Source organism: Rhea pennata, chromosome 1 (assembly GCF_028389875.1).
Source record: "Rhea pennata isolate bPtePen1 chromosome 1, bPtePen1.pri, whole genome shotgun sequence".
In the NCBI taxonomy this organism is placed as follows: Eukaryota; Metazoa; Chordata; class Aves; order Rheiformes; family Rheidae; genus Rhea; species Rhea pennata.
This window is the reverse complement of record NC_084663.1, coordinates 123,153,801-123,176,694: the sequence shown is the minus strand read 5'-3', so window position 1 is coordinate 123,176,694 and position 22,894 is coordinate 123,153,801. Positions and strand designations below refer to the sequence as shown.

General features: G+C 34.8%; 1 protein-coding gene across 8 annotated transcripts in view; it reads left to right on the top strand.

Annotated features, from left to right (window-relative positions):
- Nucleotides 1–22,894, top strand: part of KDM6A (lysine demethylase 6A) — a 158,802-nt gene that overhangs the window by 95,426 nt on the left and 40,482 nt on the right. For 4 of the 8 annotated variants that reach the window (XM_062599549.1, XM_062599541.1, XM_062599532.1 and 1 more), the window contains exons 7-17: nucleotides 1,698–1,752; nucleotides 4,597–4,631; nucleotides 8,123–8,216; nucleotides 13,461–13,587; nucleotides 15,992–16,090; nucleotides 16,469–16,688; nucleotides 17,256–17,390; nucleotides 17,835–17,990; nucleotides 18,638–18,733; nucleotides 21,478–21,582; nucleotides 22,209–22,604. In XM_062599549.1, coding sequence (XP_062455533.1) covers nucleotides 1,698–1,752; nucleotides 4,597–4,631; nucleotides 8,123–8,216; nucleotides 13,461–13,587; nucleotides 15,992–16,090; nucleotides 16,469–16,688; nucleotides 17,256–17,390; nucleotides 17,835–17,990; nucleotides 18,638–18,733; nucleotides 21,478–21,582; nucleotides 22,209–22,604 — 1,518 coding nt within the window. The remainder of the gene's footprint in view (nucleotides 1–1,697; nucleotides 1,753–4,596; nucleotides 4,632–8,122; nucleotides 8,217–13,460; nucleotides 13,588–15,991; nucleotides 16,091–16,468; nucleotides 16,689–17,255; nucleotides 17,391–17,834; nucleotides 17,991–18,637; nucleotides 18,734–21,477; nucleotides 21,583–22,208; nucleotides 22,605–22,894) is intronic. The other 4 variants (XM_062599564.1, XM_062599557.1, XM_062599581.1 and 1 more) reach the window with 2 other exon arrangements.

Sequence of the window (22,894 nt, the reverse complement as noted above, 5' to 3'; positions counted from 1 at the left end):
GGTTAGCTTTGCCTGTGTAGTTGCCTACTTTCTCTCAATGAGTTTCACTCTCATAACCCTTCTGGAAAGCTACTACAGAACAATTATCAAACATTGCTCTTTAGATCTGCTTATTTTGTGTAATATCATTGCTAGGTGAGAACAATTCTTTTCTTCTGTATCTTTTCATATTAATTGTTAATGACGGTACAAGGTGACAGGTCCAGTGCAAAATGGATTTTGAATCCTTTAGAACAGTAACTCAGTGTACAGGCCAGAATATACAAGTCTGCACTTTTTTTTTCTTTTTTTTTTCCCTATCTGAAAAAAGGCTTATAAAGTAGATCATTTTATTTAGTCTTTTTTTTAAGTTGCCTGCTTAGAATCGCTATGGTAACAGACTAAAGGATGTCTCTGAGAAACACAACCTGCATTGCAATGTAAGTGAGGGGAGATTTTAAGTTCTCTTACCACTGCTGACCACTACAAAAGGGGATAGACAAGGCAGAGAAATAAGCTAATATTTAATGTATATGAGCTATTATTTAATGTTTTTGCTCTAAAGTTAAAAAGTTATTTTACAAGTAAAATGTTTGTGAGTTCATTGTTTTCTGTGCTCTCTTTTGGTAAATGATATTGCTAAAATGTTCATTAAAATTTTAAAATTTGGATTGTCGTTAAGCTTATTTCCTTTTTTTATATACTGCTATGTATTAAAATGATATTGATAGAATTCAGCGAGGAGGTAACTCTTGTTATTGTATGCCTCAAACAGCTAATGAGAGAGGCAGCACTGTTTTTATACCTTGCTATGAGTCATGCATTAATTTTGTAGTATTTTTTCTGTAAAAAATGTTTATTTAGAAATTCAGTGGTCTCTTAAACCCTTTTGGTAAGATTTTTAGATGATTGTTATAGAGAAAGGTTACACGTGACATACTGTTAGGACCTTGAGAAAAGTTGCGTAGTATCTAATAGCTTTGAGTATGACAGTACTGAAAGGGAGTTGCATGCACTGATTATCAAGGAATCTTCTTTCCCACCCCCCAGTATTAGTAATGACTCCTGGTACCACCATTGGCATCCAGAAAAGTGGAGAAAAGTGGGAGGGTAAAAAATCACTTTTCTTGAGGAAAAGTAATTAAAAGTAAACAAACCCTCAAGCTAACCTGAAGTTACCTTAAATAACTGGAGGAAAGGATGTAAGATCATTAGGCACTTGAGTTTGAATGTAAAGGTATTTGTTTTCAGTGCTTTTTTTCAAGAGATCATTTTAAAAAAATCACTCAATTTGCAGAAATAGTATTCTGTTTTTCTAGACTGATAAATTGGTATCTTAGCTATTTATGTCCCTGAGGCTATAATGTAGTATAACTACATTCTCAGTTATGTGTTTTGAGGAAAATTTGACTTCCCAGTTTTAACTGTCCATTTGATGCAGTCATTCTTCTAGGCACATTCTATCCTAATTGTACTGTGAAGATACCAATTCTGAACTTCTGTTGCTAGAAGTATTGCTATGTGTCTGCAATAAAATTTTTACTTCGCTCTGGTATGAACTATTGAAATTGAAAACTGCAGAGATTGAAACTTGTTTTGTTTAAGATATGTGGGAAAATATGATACTTATTTTCAAATACAAAATTGATGACTTATTACTAATTTGCTACACTGCTGATAATACTTTATGTTTGAAAAAAACAATCTTTTTCTTTCAGCATTTTCAGTTAGCTTTGATTGACTGCAATCCCTGCACTTTGTCTAACGCTGAAAGTAAGTAGCTTCCATGTGTTCTCATTTGTCTATTGTGTTGCAGATTTTAAAAAATGTTTTATACCCAGAAATACACAATTTTTAGTGAATCATTCCTGGAGAATCAAAAAGTACTGAGAGAAGAAGACTGCAAAGCCTGCTGTTGTGAACTGAAGCAGGTAGCCCAGTGGGGTTATGGATTGTTTTAGTAAATGGAATCAATAAAAAACAGTTCTGGCAAAGATTTGCTCTTTTATTTATTTGTTTGTTTATAAATGCAGTGTTTATGCCATGCCGTACAGCTAATAGTAATCTTTTTAAAACTTTGGAATCTTGATAATATGTCTTTTTTTCAGTGATTATTTTAGTGCCTACTAAATTTAAAATTTTTAAATTCAGCATCACTCTTGTATGCAATTGCAGTAAAAAGTATAGGATGTAACTTGATTATTTGTTTTATTAAGTACTATCTACATACCAGTTTGTATTTAAACATGTTAATCTTAGTGTAGTATGATCTGCCATATGCTATATGTATGCCGAAGGCTATTGCAGGATATTTGCTTGTGGTTAGGCCTCAGTAGAATTGTATGCAAGAATAAAGCTATATTCCTGCATGTTGTTGAAACTAAGGTCTCCATTTTCTTAGCTAAAAAGAACTAAAAACTAGACAGTTATGAGGGAAGTTATTCCCTTACTTTTTATGATACTTTCACACTGTACTTGGCATTGAGCTTAAGTTAACCTCATGAGACTAACTTCAGAAGTATTAGATAAAGTATTTAAGAGGATTTTTCTATTTCTCTAATGTAAGGGTGGATGGAATTATCATTGTTCTGTCAGTAAGGGTAAATAAAGTGAGAGATTTTATTTACATGGGTAAAACTGCTGGCTGTATCAGGATCCAGGCGCCAGCTGTGCTGTGAGTTCCTCTCCGGAGTTATGTCACTTACCAGGAGCAGCTGCAGATAATTTTGTGAAGTCATTTGCAGAATTCTTACTAAGTCAATATGCTCTTATTGTTTTTTTTACCAGGCATATGATTCTTTATTATATTTCATATTATTTGGCTGATTTTATTAGTTTTTATGTCATCTCTGAATTTTTGCAAGGTTTTCCTCAATTTTCCCCCACATTCTCCACACCCCCAGCTCTGTGTAGAGTTATGCCACTGTGTAATAGCTTTGCTCTGTAGCCATTGGCACAGTGCTTCTGATCTGGGATATTAAGTGTTGTCACATGAAAGCTGGAGGTGGCTTTAATCCTACCCTTTGCATTTCTGAAGCAGGCTATGTGCATAATAGCAATACAATGACTCTCTTCCTAACAGAAACATCGGAGTACTAGGCGTGTCTTCATATTACTTAGTCAGGTGTCTCTAATGTGATACCTTAAATTTCTTTCCTCTGCATGGCATGGCTTCCTTAGAGCTTATCACTGAAGGAGTTTTGCCACCGGCGGGGGGAAAAAAGATTATTAGCTAATGAACCCCCCCAAAACAAAAGCAGAGGTATTTCTTTCATCTGTGCAGAAAGAAGTTTGATGATGTGATAAATACAATGGTGTATAATGTGCCCTTTAGCAAGGAATATAGAAAGTTTATTAAAATTATAGATGGTGTATTTCATTATGATCTGGTTTCTGAGGTACAGTGAAGTACCTTCTTTATAGAAAGGGACAAAGCATTTCACAAAGATTTTTTTTTACCTCCCTTATGATACAGAGACAAAGCCTGGAACTCTGAAGTATCTCTATAAACTTCTGTGTTAGGCTATGTTAGAGCTTTGAGAGAAAGAAATCAGTATTTCAGTTGGTTTATAATTGAGATAAAAATAGCCTAGCTCAAGAGACTGTTGTTTGCCTATTTGCAGTCCTCAGGGACTTTACTTAAAAGTGTATCTCAAAGGATTTTTTTTTTCCTCTTTTTGAAATGAGAATAAAGATGCCAATCATCTCAACGAGCTTTAGCCATGGTACATGGCTGCTCTTCTAGGCTGGCAGTCCTCAAAAACTTTAGAGCTTTTACTCTTGAACTTTCATTTTTCATCTCCCTCGTGCACTTGCACACATGCCTTCTTACATGTGTAGGCCTACTTGCTGGCTTGTCACAGTCTCGTGTTTTGTGAGTGAAGTAATCCATACTCTCTTTCCCCTCCAAAAATAATTTTCTTGGCTTCAAGAGTCAGTAAGGTTTGCTAGTACTATTCTGCATTTCTGTGTAACTAGTGTGAGGTGTTAGCATCTTCTACAGCAGTGGTCAGAACACCATCTGTAGCTAACGCTTGCTTGGTTTAACTGAGAGAAGACAACGCCTAATCAAAAGAAGAGAAAAGGAAAAAAGATCTAAATTTAAGACTCTAATATAGGACTTCTAGTGCATAATATGTAGTTTTTTGTTGTGTAACTCAGGTAGACTGTCCCTTGGCAGTTGAATGAAAACAAAACAAAAAAAAAAGTCTTTTTTCTAATTTGGTTATGGACAGAAAATACTACCTATATTCTGTCTTTATACATCTTTACAGAACGAGTGTATTGCTAAGTTTCCAGAAAGGTTAGTGGGCTCTGCCTTTCAAAGTATGAATAAAACCTATAGACTGTTTTTTTTTTTTTTTTTTTTTTTTTGCAGTATCTCTTTGCAGTCTTAACACTCTGCTAGGATACATATTTATTTTCTGTCAGTGCTGTTATATTAAACATAGAATATCAATATAAAACAATATGTATCTTTTTATTTTCAAAATATAGTTTATTGTGATTTTGTATTGGTCAATTGGAAACATTGTTTTTTCCTTGCTTGAAAAATGGTGTTGTAACTGTTGATGTCTGTCTATTATGATTAATAATTTTTATTTCCTGCTCTTACAGTCCAGTTTCACATTGCCCACTTATATGAAATCCAGGTAAGCTTTAAACTCATTTTTATAAAGAATAGTCATGTTTCTGTGTAATGTAATCAATCTGTGCAATTCAGCTGATTATAAATGCTTTTGTGAATGGAAGTTAGGCTTCAGTGTTGAATCAGTTGTATGGACTGTCATGCTAAAAATGGGCAAGCTATTTTAATAAACTTGTATGTTTACTTGTCCGTGTGCATATTGCCTGCCAAAGTTTAGGCCAAAAACTTAAACATAACTTAGGCTAAAATTCTTTCATGAGATTTATTTTTTATATTTATGTATATACAATTTCTCATATATGCACACACAATAGAATCGAAAACAGTTGTCAAGGTGCCTTTTATGTGTATTTGACATTTAATTTTCAAATTTAATTAAATTTATCTGACAGAAGTATTTGAGAATTGAAGAGTTTGATAGTACATAAAGCTGTGTTGTTAATTCTATATCAGATCCTACCACAGACTTGTATTAGATGGTTATCTTGGGAAGTTACAGAACACTTAGTGAGAGTTCAGGTTATAAGTAAATTAAAGCCAAATAGCTACTGAAAAAGCTATTATGTATTTGTAGCTTGACTAATTGGTCATACGATGTAGATTGTACATTCTTCATCATGTTCGTAAGTATAATATGACTGAGGAAGAGACATGACATAAAAACAAACACTGTTGTAAGTAAAATAGGTGACAGACATAAATTCTACGTTTTCAGTCAGTTGAAAAATAGCTTGGTAGAGTAAGTGCCTGTTGTTTGATGGCACCAAATAAAATGACTTTGAGTAGATGTTCATATATAAACAGAACTCAAAAATCTGATGAACAAAATATTTTCTTTTGAATGCTCTTGGTGTAGTAGAGTGTTTCATATGAGAAAGGTGTAAAAAAGTTAGAAGACAGGAATTCTGCATCCTCAACCACCATGAAGAAACTTCATGGACTGCTGTGGTTCTGTAACACATTAAAAAGACTTTTTACTTGGATTCTATCCAGATTTCATCTTGAATTGGAGCACATCTGATAAGTTCATGTAACAGAGCATCCCTAACACGTTAACTCTTTTGATCTACTAGAGTAAAATAGAAAGCTGAAAATATCAGGTCACCATGGCAGGTGCTTTAAATAATTGTTTGACCAATGATACTTGTGTTTAATCTAAGCTAAACCTTGTAACTGGCATTTGCAGCCAATGGTAACTTTATTTTAACACGAGTGAGAGCCAAAAAAGTTTCAGTGCATTTTCCAGTTAGACCTAGTTTGTCTTGCAGTTTTGGTTAAGGGCTATCTCCTTTTCTGGGATTTGAGAAACTTTGAAAAGTCAGGTAGGCCACAAAGGGTCTTCACTTGATTCTGAATCATTATCTATGGCACAAGGAAAAGGTGATTTTGGAGGGAGGGTCCATTTCTTTTGGAAGGACACAGTGCTACCATTTTCTGGACCCCTCCATATATCTGCTGTCTGCTGATGAAGCAAAAAGTTAATTCATTTCTCATTTATCCACCTTCACAGTACTGAAGGTTAAAGGATGGGTTGCCAGCCTCTGAACAACAGAATAGCCCAGGTGATAAGAGCTGGTGGTTTAATAATAGTTTCTCATACGTCATCTATTGCAGTGCCTGTCTGTCTAGCCATTTAGGATACTAACTTCTACAGTTTCAAAAGAAAGATGAACTTTAGGGTTTTTTCCCCATTTCTAGGACCAGTTGTGGTGCAGCCAAGCATCAGGGGAAATATATTTCAGTCTTTGAAATTAAAGTATCTAAACAAAAATAAATGTAAATATTAAACATTTTCCTGCAATATTTTAAGGCATATATGTAGATGGATCTCTAAAGGGTAAAAAACATGCCTTAATCTAGCAGGTCTTTCTGAATCTTTCCTAATATGTAAACATCTTTCTCAAAGAGGGGATGTGAGGGGATGTTAGGCACTGGTAATTTCCTATTTTACATCCAGATTGCTGTCCCTGCTGTCATGCTTTACTGTCAACTGTTCGGTTGCTTATCCTTCATGGTCATTAACTATAAATTTTATTCCCAATGCTAAATTAAAAAAAAAATCCTGATTTTTTTTATTTTGCTAGACATGGATATTTTATTCATTTATACTATTTGTTTTCTTACCAGTTGTCTGCATTTCATGAACACCAATTAAAAACCTTTTCTACCAACTTCCCCTTGTTCCATTTCAAAGTATGTAATTGCTGCTTTAATTTTTCTTCCTGACTAGAATGAGGTTTTAAAATCAACCCAATTGTCTTTTGTGATTATGGGATCTGGAGAACCTAATATTTTTTTTTAATTTCTAATGTTTATATTGTTTACATTTTTCTTCCCAGTTGTCCCTCTTAAAACATCAGCAGTCAGTACTAAGTACTCCTTTGCATAAAACAGATCTCACTAAGCAATGATCATTTGCTCTTAGATGGCCCCAGTTCTTTTAGTACACTCCTCATTTGTTTGTCAGAATAGGGTCTAATATTGAATTATCTGAAAGCTATTTTTCTTAAAAAATGAGTGGAATTTTTAGAAACTTTTGAAAATATTTACTAGTACTAACAGGACTCAGCATTTTTGCATCCTAGGCTTCTGTGGAAGAGGAAGAACAGAAGAATTAGGCATTTAAAATACATATACTGCTGAACAATTATTGTTAGGGTAATATGAAGATAAATGATCCTATTCCAAAAAAAATCATCTATCAAGAACTCTTTAATATGTACAAAAGATCACATACTGTTGCTGAAGTCAGTACAGACCATGATCCCAATCTGGAAAAGGTGTATTTATGGGTTTATAGTGAGTGATGAACTGAATATTTCCATGCATTAGGTGCCTTTAAAATATCTTTTTTATATTTAATTTTTTTTATATATATCAAATATCAAATACTTTTTGATATTTTAAAATATCAAAAAATAAGATAGCGTTTCTTCATTCTCTTGGCATAATCTATGGGTGTGTTTTCAGTGTTGTTCTCTGTACGGTGATACTCTTACCAAGACAAATACTTAATGCTTGGGTTACTGAAAAGGCAGTTCCAGTATACTGAAGACTTTTTAAAAGAAAGGGAGAGGTAAAATTGTACTAGCCAACATTTATTAACAGCCGTCATTTCTGTTTGGAAATTACTAGGAGAAATTTATGTGTACGTTTTTTCAGATGTAGACTCCCATTCAGATGTAGTATTCCCATTAGAAACAACATATTCATTTTAGTGTAAGAAGCATAATGTAAATATGAGCAGTTGACCAAATAATTTGCAAATTTCCCTCTATTAAGTATTCTATTTATATTAAATACTTTCATGGAAGTTATTCTGCTAGCATAGATATACATTACTCATTAAAGCTTTCATATGCACTGTATGCAAAAAAAAAGTTCTAGAATTTTTTTGTCAATGTGTTTGTGTGCTGTCAGTGCTGTGAAATCATTGCTATTGATGATCTGTTGTAAGCTTTATGATTAATTCATTTTACTTTTTTCCTTTTGCAGAGAAAGTATCACTCTGCAAAGGAAGCTTATGAACAACTTTTGCAGATCGAAAACCTTCCTGCACAAGTAAAAGCAACTGTCTTACAGCAGTTAGGTATGTAAAATCAACTTTTATTTTTCTGTCTTTCTTTTCCCATCTTTGCATTCAGCAGGTCTTTTTTTTTAAAGCTTCATTTCCAGTATAAGTCATAGTCACTAAATATAATGAGATTTTCAGTCAAAATAGAATGCATAACAGTAAATAGTGAAGTAAATAAGAGGGTAGTAAATGATTTTAGGTAAACTTATGAATTTAAAAAGCTCTTGAACACAAGTGCAGAAACTGCACTACAGGGTGTTGGTCAATGAGGTGTGATTTTTTTTCTTTTTTTCAGAGAAAGGGCAGCTGTTAGAATTCTATATTCTCTTGCCTGCTAATCAAAACATCCCCTGGATATCTGGGCTAAATACAGGAAACCAAAATAACACTTTTCTGTTGCAGATTAGAAGAACATAGCAGATGAAAAATTTATCTTTTCTTTCTCCTAACTGTAGTATTTAATGAAATTATAATCCTGTGATTAAAACGTTTGTGGTGGGATTTTATAAAAGAACCACGTAAAAAGAGAGAAAGTATTATTTTTAAAAAATTGTTATTTTCCATATTCATAGAAAGTTGATGAATCATCGTTAATCCAAAATTTCCAATGAGTGGGTAGAATAAACTGCATTTTTCATGCTTTATGAAAGTATTTCTAGAATATTTTCTTAAAATTACTCAATCCAATGCAAATTTCTTCATTCATTTTCTCCATGTTATTCACTTAATTTACCACTCTAAATATTAATTTGACCTGCTTATGCCCATCTTTCTTTTCCTTCACATAGTGGTCATTGAATTCTAATCAATAACTGACATCAGGTTGAGGCCACAACACTTTCTTTTTTTTAATAATGCAGGCTGTTTATTATTTGAGTGAAGTGGACTAACTTGTTTGGCCTTTTTCTTTTTCCTTTTTTCTTGTCTTCCTGTGCAAAGCCACAAATGAAACTGCTAAAATTTAGGCACTGATATTTTTGTTGTCCCATGACAGTATTTGTTCCATTTCAGTCTTCTCTTTTCCTTTTTCTTTTTTCTTTTTTTTAATTATTATCCCATCGATACAAATTGTCAGAGACTTTCTCCAGAAAGTCTATACATGTGATCAGTGGAAGACAAATTTCCCGAAATACCTGAATAGTGCTTTTCAGATCCATATGATATATGTTGCCATGAGATACAAAAGCATAATTGTATTCATCAAATCATTCCACAGTTGTCTGTGCTAGCAATAAGTGCAATGATTATGAAATTTTTTTCTATCTAAAAACTGGATTAAATTCCCCTACTTGGTTATCATAAGTTACCTGGTTGTGATGGTGTGGATAGTCTGTGTATGGAGAAAGGGGCAGAATGGCCTTAACCAGGACATTTAAAGAATAAGATGATTCCTTTTGCTTTTAATGGTTAATAACTGTTGTATTTATCAGAATATGGTATTTATCACAGATATAGACTCAGGTAATAAAACACCTTCTCAGAAAGAGTAGCCTGAGTGGCACATTGATGCTTTGAAAAAATAACGGAAAATACCTTCTATCATCCAGAATGCTACAGACAAAAAAAACAATAAAACATATTTGTATTTCTGTGTTGATTTTTTTTCTACTGAAATAGAATTATTGTTTTGGCATTAGAATTCCCTTTGTTGATTTTTCTCAGCTATTTAATGTTTATTGAGTTCACATTCAGACAAGTTTAAATGTTTTGTGAGAGAATTATGAAAATCATTGCTCTGGCTGCTGGTTTCCAAAGCAGTGAGATCACTGTGGAGGATCCTTGTGATTCTGAGAAATACGTGCATGTGTTTGAGCTGATGCATGCCAAGTAGTTCCAGTAGTTACAACAAGAAAATGTACAGTTGGATAAACACCGCTTGCTACTTCTTTTTTTTCTCCATTTTGTGCTCTTTACAGTTAATAATTCTTTTCATCATTTTACATAAAATTATATTAAATAAGGACAGCCAGTCTGTCCCAGTATTCTTTTTCTCCAGTTGTGGTCAACAGTTGCATAGGGAACAGTTGCTTAGAGCTTCCCGAAACACTCGGTGGCTTTAAGCTAGAGGCTTCCTAGGTTGGTGTCTTTGTAATGGGGTGAGACATCCTGGAGATTCCACAACGGGGAGGAGGCTTGTCTCTTCAGAGGCTGCGATAATAACATTTAGCTAGGAGAGAGCGATGGGAACGAGCTCAGCATGGGAGTAACTTACAAGCTTGCATAAAAGCAGCTGCTGTGTGAGTGGGGCTAGCACGTCACCTTGCTGAGGAAACACAATGATTTGTTACAAATTAGATTGTAAAGAGCCTGGAACATTTGGGAAGTATAGACAAAATATCCATCCATGCTGTGAGGATTTGGGATAGATCCTGAGGTCCTGAAGAAAATGAGAAGCTTTACAGCTTAACAGGGTTCTGTGCTTACTGCAGTAGAATAGCAAACAACTTCCTAGCAGAATCCAAGAATGTGAAAACAGAGTATGGTTTGAGCTTGCCTTCATTTGAGCCACTGACTATTATGTCTAATAAATATAAAATATGGGTGAAAATATTATCATTAAGAAGCCTGCTCTTGTAAGTTTAGAATTAGTGTCTTTCACTGTTGTTGTGCAGGTTATTCTTTGATGGGTTATGGTTCCATAATGTGTTTTGGGAACATTAATATTTTTCTTCCCTGTTTGGGGTCACTTTACAGTCGACTATTATAATCAGATTCAGAAAAAACTCACTCGTAAGTATAGTTAGGATGGTGTTTCTCGGCTCCATTTCTTGTGAGAAATTTTGACCAATCATCATCATGATCTACAGTTTGGAAGGTTGCTAAGTGTATTCAGTTGAGCTTAATATAAAATAAAAAGTATCTTCCTCCATTGGTTGCTTTCAGTACTTTCCTCATTTTACATAAAAGAGACAGTTTCCTTCACGTGCGGTGTTCAAGTAGAAATCTTTAATGTGTTTATTCTACTTCAACCTCTCCCTTGCCTTCTGCATTTTTCACCTCTCTGCATAGGGAGATAAAGCCAGGAAGCAACCCTTATTTCAGCTGTGAAACTAGATTGGGATTACTAGTTCTCATTTCTTCCTCCTAGAAGTAAATTCTTGCATCTTATCAACAAACCGCAATAAAGATCCCCTGAAGATATAGCATATTATCTTTCAGTCCGGCAAGCTTCTGATTAGGCAGAAAGTAAACATTGGAGCACAGCATTTCTGAAGATTTAAGAAGTTTAATGGTTTTTTTTACTCTTGTTTATGGTCTCTGAAACACTGCCTTTCTCACATTAAGACTTTGCTTCATTTTGGTGCACCTGACAGATAGTACCCCACTGTACAGTTTACGAGTGCATTCTGATAACCACTCTCGCATAAGCATTTTATTTTTTCTGAAGGTGTGAATAGCTTCTGTATATTTATGAACTTCAGTGACTTGGGATTTCAGTCAAAATCAAAGCTTGTTCATAAAGTCCGTAAAAGCAAGTTTGTATGTTTCTGCAAAAAATATGGGGCGTTTTTGTTTCATTTTCTGGTGGGTAATCTTGGATTTCATCTATCTTCAAACAAGATAAAGTACTCTCTTTTTCAGCACAGTGACCGCCTAGCTCTGAACCAGACATTTCTTGCAGTCCTTGAAATGCTCAAAATTCTACTCCTGACCATGATTTCCATGTGGTATTTCTTAAATACCTCAAGCAAGTGATACTCACAATTTTCTCCTAGATTGCCTTTTTTAAAGTTTCCAGGTTTGCCTTCCATTTTCAAAAGTGCCACCTGTGACTATTAACGAACTGTAAGACTGGAATTAAATATAAGCTATATAGAACAGGTAGAATAAAATATTTAAAGCATAGGCTAAGTGCAGAGTGTGAATCAGGCTGCAAATACTGATCAGTTCACATCTCAGCCTTGTTTTACTTCGTCTAGCATTTCAAGGGAGGCATACAAGCTTTGATCGTTGGAGTGGTATTATGTACATGTAGTTAGACTGCGTCATAAAAGGGTAAGCTTAAGGTTTTGGCATTTAGTTGCTGGAGATTTTAAATGGACATTTAGTCGCAGATATGCGTGTACAGCTCTCAATGTAAATGGAACTTTAGACAAGCTGTGGATATTTTACAAAATTTTTATCAATGTTCCACAGGGCACCTTTTATGGACAGGGCATTATAATAATGTAAGGGCTGTCTGTTTTCATATCCCACAGTTTACAAATGTAGGATAAAAGGCCGTGGATTATTAAGACAAGTACATGGAGATTAAGGAAGCAGCAAGGCATTAATGATCAGTTTAGTATGTAGTGATTTCAGCAAACGAGCTGCCTGACCTTGTACGTATGGCAGGAATGGTAGTGAGATGATTTTATGAATGATTAAAAGCAATTTCATTTAAGCATAAAGGCAGGTGGGGAGCAGCTTGAGAAGATGGTGAAGGTGATTTTTTGAAATAGTAATCACATCTTGCATGATTGGTGGAGTAGAGATACCTCTTGACATCCTAACAGTGCATAAAAGATGATATAGAAGCATGGACTGTGGGAGGCCTTGAAGTGGGGATAAATAGTTTGTCTAATATAATGAAGAAAGAGAAGGCGTTTGAAAGAGTAGGATACATGATCAGATAAGGAGATAAGATGATCTTTTCAGCAGAATTTTGAATGTAGGTCGGAGATGATTGCTTTTGTCCAGGTGAAAGGAGAGGATGTTATAGCAATGCAGACATAAGCGTAACAGAAGAAAGAATTAAGTGGAGATTCATAATTTGTTACCAATATTCTGTTGGGGAATTGGCCAAATATGGATATGGCATAGATAGGAGGATTTAGAAGGAAAGGGGTAAATTGAACATAATATCCAGATAATAGATGTGCATGACAAGGAGAGTAGTGATATTTTCTCACAGTGACAGGGGAAGTTTCACAGGGAAGGAGCCTGTATTCAGAGAAGAAAAGAGTTAACATTTTCAGATTGACTTTTATACTAAAAGATTGAGCAATTCATAATTATGCCACTAACCTTGTGAAAAATGATTTAAACAAAAAAAAAAAAAAAGATTAAAAAGCACCTGAAAGTCATCTTGACGTAGTGTCTTTACATCTTGTCATTTTATGATAGGATTTTGAAAGTTTTGTTCATAATATTGAATGTAAGTGATATTGTTATTTAATGTTACTTTTTTTAAGGAGGACTGATGCTATCAGTATCATACTCTGCCAAAGCATTAAATGGTCTTTGGGAATTTCACTTCTACCACTTTTCTTTTTGTAGGCTGGATGCATCATACCGTGGATCAGCTTGGAGACAAGGCAACCAAGGAAAGCTATGCTATACAGTATCTCCAGAAATCTCTAGAAGCAGATCCAAATTCTGGCCAATCCTGGTATTTCCTTGGAAGGTGAGAACTGACTTTATAGACACTATAACTATGCTTATATTTGGAAGTGGGGGGGGTGTTCTTTTGTTCTTTGTTTGTAATTAAGTTTCATTTTGGGAAGCTGTGGCAGATGGTCCTGCCAGAAGTGGTCCTGCTGTTCTAGTTAGTCTACGTGCTTACAGTATCTGCCTGAATCTGCCCTGTCTTTTCTTCTATGTCTTCGTAATACTACTACAACTTTTGTTCTTTCTTTTTGGTAAATGGTCTGTAAAAATGCTTTGCTCTTCTTCATGTTTTTTAGTTATTCTTAATCTCTTTACTGAAAATCTTCCAGTAATAGATGTTACAATAATTTGATGACTTTGATTTGATTTCTTGTTCTTCTTTTTAAGAAAATAGTTTAGAGTATCTTATACAAATTAGTAATAACTTTTGAAATACTCAGTTTTCTGCAGACTAGAGATATAACTGATCTTCTGAGGCAATGTAAGTTCACGTGTGGACAGTTCAGTTCTATTAAGTGGAAGCTAAGTTAGATATGAATTATGCAAAAAATAATATACTGTATCTTCCAGCTGATTTTCTTGGAGGTTCTGATTATATACAACTGGAACATACTTTTTGTGTCATCCTGTTTGTATTCCTGCAGTGGTTGCTTTAAGACAGGGCTCTTCAATCAGCATTCTGCAGACTTAGGGGAGGAACGCATAATGAGTGTGAAGAGGAAAAGGCTAGGGTAGGAGTGGAGACAAAATGGGAAAATGAGCCAGGGAACATCTTACCATTCACTGGGCTAAAATCCTATTCCCCATTCCACATGCCTAGAGATAGTCAAATAAGAGCGCTGCAGAGCAGGGCTGGTAGCTTCATGGAGTGTGTGTGTGTACGTGTGCAGAAGCTGTGCTTCTCCTCCTGTGGTGCCAAGGTGCTAATGTGGTTACAGTGAAGCCTAAGGCACTACAAACAAGGTGGGGGCATGGAGTAAGTGGGGAATGGAAAATCTAGCAGAAGTATCTCTACTCGTACAGAGAGGACCAGAGCAAAAACCTTCCTGTGGCCACCCCAGTCCGTACACTGAAGGGAGAAGAGAGAACAGGAAGAAGGAACAGAGTTACAGGGTTGTGGATTCACTCTTCCTCTTTTTTTCTCTGCTCCTATATTGCCTTGGGTAATTTCTTCCTCTTCTGGTTGTCCTCCAAACTGGGTTGCAAGTCATTTTAAAGCTAGCTTCCTGACTACCTTGCAAAAACATATCAAAAAACCGCAGCCATGTTTCAAGTGTTAGTGTTGCACTAATTGGAGAATTCATGTATATGATAAGCAGACAGGTTTAAACATGTCTGTTGAAATTTAGGTTAGATTGCAATTAAAATCATCTTTTAAAACATTTTTTTGAAACTTAGTAGTAGATATTTCCAGGCAAAGCATCACTAGATTTTATTGTATTCCTTTTCTAGTATGACTAAATAATATGTGAGATTCTGGCATATTTGATGGAGCTTGGTCTGTATTGCTCTTACTGTTCTGCTTATGTTTTCTTTCTTTTTTTTTTTTATTTTATTTAGAATAAATATTCTGTTGTTCTGAAAGTTGTCAGTTTTTTCCAGTGGGGGAACTTACTGCAAAAAAATATAAAGAGCATACCTATTGTAAATAAAACTAATAACTATACATAGATATATAAGTATTTTATTTATTTGAAAGTTTTCATTAAAGAGGTAGGTATTCTTCTCTTTCTCTTCCCTTCTTGCAGCTTTCTTTTGAGTTCTGATATTTCTGGTTAAAATACCTTTGAAGGTCTAGTATGTGCACAATATTCAAGGAAGAAATTATCAAAAAATCCCGAGCAGCAAAAATTTTACAAATTATCTTGTTCTCTAAATATAGTAGATCTAAGTAGTTTGTTATTCATTACTTTGAAATTTTTTTGAGATGTGAGAAATGAACATAAAAGGCTTTCCAGGCAAACAAGGAGAATCACTTGAATTATTTTCTCTATAATAGTTATGAAACACTTCTTGTGGAACATAAAGTTTTACAACAATTTGATGAAATTTGTAGCTTTATTGTTTCTTTATAATGCTGTGTGTACATAAATATTGTTCCTATTGACCAATGAGCTCTCAAAAGTAAAACAAATGTGTTTAAAATGTATTATGACTTCGGTTTCCCTTAGAAATGCAATAGGTTAGCATTTAGACAGCCTTGGTATACTTTTAAAATAACTAAGTAGTAATACATTTTGATTAAGAATTTTGTTGAGTCAGCTTGTGCCTGGCATTTGTACACAGCAGATGTTTTTGATTCATCTAGATGAATATGTATGTGCATGACTTAGCGTTTATCAGTCCACTCTTGGTAAGATGTTCATGCTCAATAATCCCTTTCTATAAATATTACCAAAGTTCTTTTTTTCTTCTCCCAGGTGCTATTCAAGTATTGGGAAAGTTCAGGATGCCTTTATATCTTATAGGCAATCTATTGATAAATCAGAAGCAAGTGCAGATACATGGTGTTCTATAGGGTAAGAATGATACTGGGTAATACACTGTTACAATTCATTGCTAATATACATAAATGAAGAATATCAGCTTTTTAATATTTTTGTGCTCTCAAGTGCATTGTAGAATGTTGTTTTTACTTTTACCTTTATTTTGTGAGACATGTCTGACTTGAAATTAAAATAATACAACTATATTTGCTTTCTCAATGGCTTTTAAATTTCAGATATGCCATGTATATGAGCTTTGCATGCTTAAGATAATAATAATCTGTTGTTCATGGTTATTACTCTGCTTTATATAATGGCAAAGTTTATTATTTGGGGTGGATGTATATATTTGGGGGTTTTTGTATTTTGACTTGGTTATTAATTTTCAACTTCACTAATCTTTCTATTCAGTGTGCTGTATCAACAGCAAAATCAGCCTATGGATGCTTTACAGGCCTATATCTGTGCTGTACAATTGGACCATGGCCATGCTGCAGCCTGGATGGACCTAGGCACACTCTATGAGTCCTGCAACCAGCCTCAGGATGCCATTAAATGCTACTTAAATGCAACTAGGAGCAAAAATTGTAGTAATACCTCTGCACTTGCAGCACGGATAAAGTATTTACAGGTAAAACTAATGTTTTAAGAAAAGGGAAATACTCTTCCAAATACACAGCAGAGGGGAGGGGAAAAGTAACACACAAATTTATTTTAAATTTGTTTGTGGTGTGTATAACCTGTTTTCATGTGTATTGTAAGCATATCATAGCTTGTAATATTTTATTTCTTCATTTTTAAGTGGAACTTAATTCCTTATAACCAATACTATTTTGCACATTTAATCAATACATACTGTTTTACATCACTTCGCTTTTTTCTTTGTATTGTCTACATTTTTAAGATCTCATAGCATATGTAGAGAGAACACACACACACTATCTTTCACTCTTGTTTGCAATTTCAGAAAAAAAAGAATTATGAGATCTCTGAATCCAGAGCTCATCTTTGTTCTGATTCTCACAAAGGTTTATATTCTGGTTACCCTCTTTATACTTAGCACCTTTCTAAAACCCCAAATTTTAAATCTATCCTCTCTTTAAGACGTAATTAGCTACAGCATTTAGGAAGATTTCATGGACTTGCTCTTACTAAAGTAGGCTTGTGTTAAATTTGCTTTTTACATAATTTTTCCTAGGCTCAGTTGTGTAACCTTCCACAAGGTAGTCTACAGAATAAAACTAAATTACTTCCTAGTATTGAGGAGGCATGGAGCCTACCAATCCCCGCAGAGCTTACCTCCAGGCAGGGTGCCATGAACACAGCACAGCAGGTGAGAAGTTGGGTTATATTCTGCAGGTGCCCAGCTTTAAGGGTTCTTTAAAATCTATAGTGGTCAAGCTTATTTTATTGAGTGCAGGACTGGCTTTTATTAATAAAAAGCCTTTGATTTATTTGCAAAGGGATACTAGATCAAGAAAAAGCTCCCTATAATATGGGAGAAATATGGGGGTACCAATTTAGAACCTTTGTGGATTTTCATGATTTTGGAAAATTTCATCTTAAATAGATATGCTACAGTGGTTTAATAATCCCATGAAAGGTACACATTCCTCCATTGATGACCATACGGAAACTGATTTTTCAGTTACTGAGATCAGCTTCAGTATATCTACACAGCCCTTTTAAAATATGTGGGCTGTTAAAATATGTAGTTTAAAGAAAAGAATTAAGAATATATAGAACCATATTTTTGTCTTCCTTCTGTGATTCTTAGGCTTGTAAACCTCATCATCCAAATACTGAACCTGTACTAGGCCTCACTCAAACACCAATTTCACAGCAATCCTTGCCACTACACATGATTCCTTCTAGCCAAGTAGATGACCTGACCAGTCCTGCCAAGAGGAAAAGAACATCTAGCCCAACGAAGGTATATATTCTGATAAACTAAAGACCCCCAGCCAAAATTTTTCAGAAGTATGCATTAAAATGATGCAGCATGCACAGAATTTGTGCTATAAATTTTATTCCTTTGGCATCAAGGTGGGGAATGTTTTTAGGAATTTTAGGAAACATATTTCAGTAATGTGTTTCGTTAGGAGGTTACAGTTCAGTTAGGAGGTTCATAAGGGCAGTGCAGAATGGTGGCACTATACTATACCAACCTCTGAATAAGTGCAGTCATAGCATGATGAAAGTTAGAGAGGGAAACGACCATGTCATCATGTCTATTGCCTTTGCTTATATTTAGAATTCAAATGTTTCATCATCATTTAATAATGTTATAGTAGATAAAGTATTCAATCTTAACAGTAGTGTACCTTTAAGTTAACTGCCTAATTTGATTTGATTCGTGGTCATTATGGTATTAAATATCATTTTTTTTCTTCCTCTTAAGTACTCTGATACTGCATGGGAATAGTAGATTGAAGTTTGGCATGTTTTAGTATATTCTTTGTATAAATTGTTACTGAAACTGTGATTAGTTCTTTCATAAATAAGTTAAAGTCTAGATATTAGAAAAACTGGTGTTGACCCTTTGATATTCAAGCAGTTTAATGTAATATTTTCTCTCAGAATACTTCAGATGTTTGGAGCAGTGGCCATGCAGTGTCACATCCTCCTGTTCAGCAACAAATTCATTCTTGGTGCTTGACACCACAGAAATTACAGGTAGGTATGTTAAGGATCTTTAGAAGGTTTAATTTTATTGTTGTTGTTGTTGTTTGTTCTTTTTTAAAGAAACTATATCTGGAATACTTCCCAAATAATTCACATAGTGTAATACAGCTTGTGCTAATATTTATAGCTTCTCTATGGCAATATTTATAGCTTCTGTATGGAATATGTAAGATTAGTAAGTTAGATAGAATTAAAAAAATATTAATTGGAATTCAACTAGTGGTCTGTAGTAGAAACTGAATACCTATATAGTAATTCCTTTTTCTTATGAAAATTTAAATTTTTATATATATATATGTATGTAAGTATGTATATATGCAAAATGTTATGCTCTTGCATGCCAAGTGAATTTTGCTGCCTAGTATAATGTCAGGGATTTTGAAAGAGGTGTAGAACTACTGTAATACCTTCATTTTTCCAGTGAGGTAGCTTCTTTTATCAACTTGCCTAAACAAATTTTGCACATTCTACAAAACAAAATTACTTAAATGAAATCGGATATTACTTTTCTGTAGTTAAGATCATTTAATACCTTTATATGAAATGCTAGATTTTATTTTTAAAATCTTGTTTCAGATCTTACTGTCAGCGTGTTCTGTTGTATCCTCAGTTCATTAGGGGTTGCAGTGAACTTCAGCAGGAATTGAATGTTTTGAAAATCAGACCTGAGCGGACACTTTCACCCATGTATCACAGATACTACTTTGAATGCAAGGAAAAATAAAGGGGAATATAGTAGTGCCAAGATTGATGGCACAATTGTTGACACAATAATATTCTCCTTAACCCCCAATACAGCTCTCCAGCCCCTTTTTAGCTGACCAATGTTAGCTTTACTGCACTGCATATTTTTCCCTTCCTCTCCTCTCCCCTCCCTACTCCCTTCTGCCTACCTCACCCCCCAACACCTGCTTCTCTCTGTTCACTGTTTTATATTTTCTCCTCTTTATGCATCTCATTATTTCTCTCTGCTTAGTTTATACTCTACTGCTTTTTCTCCCTTTTCAGACATCTTTACCATTTTGCCTTTTTCTAGATCCAGCTTCCTCCTCCTTAAGCCTTAGTAGGCTTCTCTGTCTAAGTATGGATACTGGATTTGTTAGCAATAGCTTGATAAGGTTCCATCAGACGTGAATGGGAGAGCCAGAAAGATATGATGCAGGTCCTCTCAGAGGAGAGTGAATAAAATCTTTGCCTGTTCTAACTCAGTTTTTGAAATCTTTGCAACTCAAAGGCTGGATATGGCACGTAATGCACACTGAACAGCCTAGCTAATGAAAGCAGGTATGGAAAGGGCTGTGGCCACACTGCCACAGCCCCTCTAGGGCAGCAGTGTGCGAGTGGAGGAGGGATGTGTATTGGTTGCACAGAGCTGGTGGGCAGCAAGAGCAGTGCTGCTAGAAAGTTTCCGCACCTGCAGTACTAGAGAGGAGAGCAGGGCTGTCTCTACTGTGGTATGTACTAATCAGTCGTTCTGATTCCTGTTACCTTATTTAGCCATCCTCAAAAAAGAGCAGAAGAGCACCTGAACAGTACTGTTTCTAACTTGTGTATGTGTGCACAGTATATGCACTCCAGTGTAGTTCCTGCATTCATCTCGCAGTAATTTACATATCTGGATTAGTTTTATTCATTGTAGCCCATCTCAGACAGAGAATGTCAGAATGAAAGCCTGACATTCCTGAATCCAGGAATTGATATTGTTTTTCCTCCTCCTTTTCTTTAGCATCAGCTGTCTTTAACCATTTTTCAGATAACCTTGGATGTTTTTAATTGATGGCTTGCAAATACATTTGATCAAAGCAGGATGAATTACCCATTATATAATACTCATACTTCAGTTCTATTCATGCATTATTAATACAGCATAGTCAAAGCAAAGGAAATGAGAAGCATATACAAAAATAATATATGCAGACTTGAAATGAACTAGAGTAAACCTGGTTTGTTTTTTTACTTTATTTTACTTTTGAGAAAGAAATTAAAATGATGTACAGTAATCAATATTTAAGAACAGTCAATGCAAACAACATCTGTATGTCACATTTTGCATAGCACAACTTTGAATTTCCTCTCCGCACACACCCTTCCTTCACGGATACTGCTTTTGTTGTTTCACAATTTCAACATTTATGTCAGACGATTTAGAAACAGCCTGACTGGTAGAATAATTGTATGTGCTGAGTAGTTTGAATACAAAGGTCAGAATTTTGGTAGTAAATGCTTAAATTAACAGTTGTGAATGAGGTCAATCTCCTATCTTAAGAAATTGCTCTCTGTAATTAAGTTTTACAGTTTTCTGCATTTGTTTTTTGCTATTTTCCTGTGTGACAATAGGCTGAATTTACGTTGCACTTAAAAATACTAATGCAAGAATAATACAGCATATCAATACTTTCCTAATGATAGTAGGAATTATATATATTCATCCTATAAGATATTTTTTCTTTGTTTTTTCTTTGGCACTGCTAGCTCACTTAATTTTAGTCCGGTTATAGTATTACTTGTATGCCTAAATCATTTTGAAAGTCTCTTTAGTTTTAGTAAATAATAATAAGCTTTGGTTACAGCATAATGTGTGGAAAGATGTTTGAGTCTGCAGCAGCAAGCTTGATCATGTTTTCAGCTTTACAGGTCTTGTCTTCGCTGATAGTTTTTTGTAATGTATGTAAGAAAGTTTTTTAAAAATCATGTACAATTTTAATGATTCTGAACTGTACTGCTATTTTTTCCAGCACTTGGAACAGCTGCGTGCAAATCGAAATAGTCTAAATCCAGCACAAAAACTTATGCTGGAACAGCTGGAGAGTCAGTTTGTCTTGATGCAGCAACACCAGCAGGTGAAAATAAAAATACTTTTCTGTTCTACCAAACTTTTGCCAGTGATGGTGTCTTGTTTCCTGAATTCTGTAAAATGTCTGTTATACAGACTTCTCATGTTCTTTACCTATATTACATTGCCATCTTTTTTTGAAATGATGTATAATGTTTAATTGCGATTTGCTGGTTGAAACTTAGTGTTTTTAGCTCTGTTCATTATGGGACTATCAGGTAATGTAAAAGTTTTTAAGTTGCATTTTCAATTTAAATTAGTGGACACATCTAAAAGTAGTCTTACTTAAAAAAAAAAAAAAAAAAACTTACTTGTAGTAAGCCGTATTACAGCATTTCCCTCCTGCTCTCATTGTTCACTTCTTTCTCTCTTAGTGTCCAACTTTAGCAGTAAAACACTAACACTCAGACTGAAGAGCCTAGAAGAAAAGTGTGGCAATAGCTTTACCTTAAAATTTGCTCGGCACCATTTGTGAGCATGACAGTCATCTTATCTCTCAAAAGCAATGGGAAAAATCCTAAAATCTGTATAAAATTGAAATTGAGCAGTGGGATAAAACTGAAGAATCTTCTATAAGCTTTACTTGTTAAATTCCATAACTAATGTTCTTATGCTTTGTTCATCTTCTGTTAGATGAGACAAACAGGAGTTGCACAGGTACGATCTACTGGAATTCCTAATGGGCCAACAGCTGACTCATCACTGCCTACAAACTCTGTCTCTGGTCAGCAGCCGCAGGTTGCTCTAACCAGAGTGCCTAATGTCGCTCAGCGTGGAATCCGTCCTGCCTGCCCTGGGCAGCCTATGGCTAATGGACCCTTTCCAGCAGGCCCCATTCCCTGCAGCACAGCAAGAACGCTGGGTAGTACAGACACTATTTTGATAGGCAATAATCACGTAACAGAAAGTGGAAGTAACGGAAACGTGCCTTACCTGCAGCGAAACGCACTCTCTCTACCTCATAACCGCACAAACCTGACCAGCAGCGCAGAGGAGCCGTGGAAAAACCAACTATCTAACTCCACTCAGGTACGTAGTTTCAGCTGACTAAGACAGTACACTAGGAAGGTTTAATAACCAAGTCACCCTTTAAAGTCTCTCATTTATAAAAGCACGTTCTCTGTTTTCTATAGTTGATGCCATAGTTGTAAATAATAAAACCTATAGTAGGCTACAACTGCTTGTTATAGTCTGCTGTGAGCGTATGTGTATTAAATTAACCACTTAAATGGTCATAAAACCAGGAGGGCAGTTGCATACTTCATGAACTGCTTTCAGAAAAGTTTCTTTAAAGATAAATATTTGTATGTCTTTTTGTT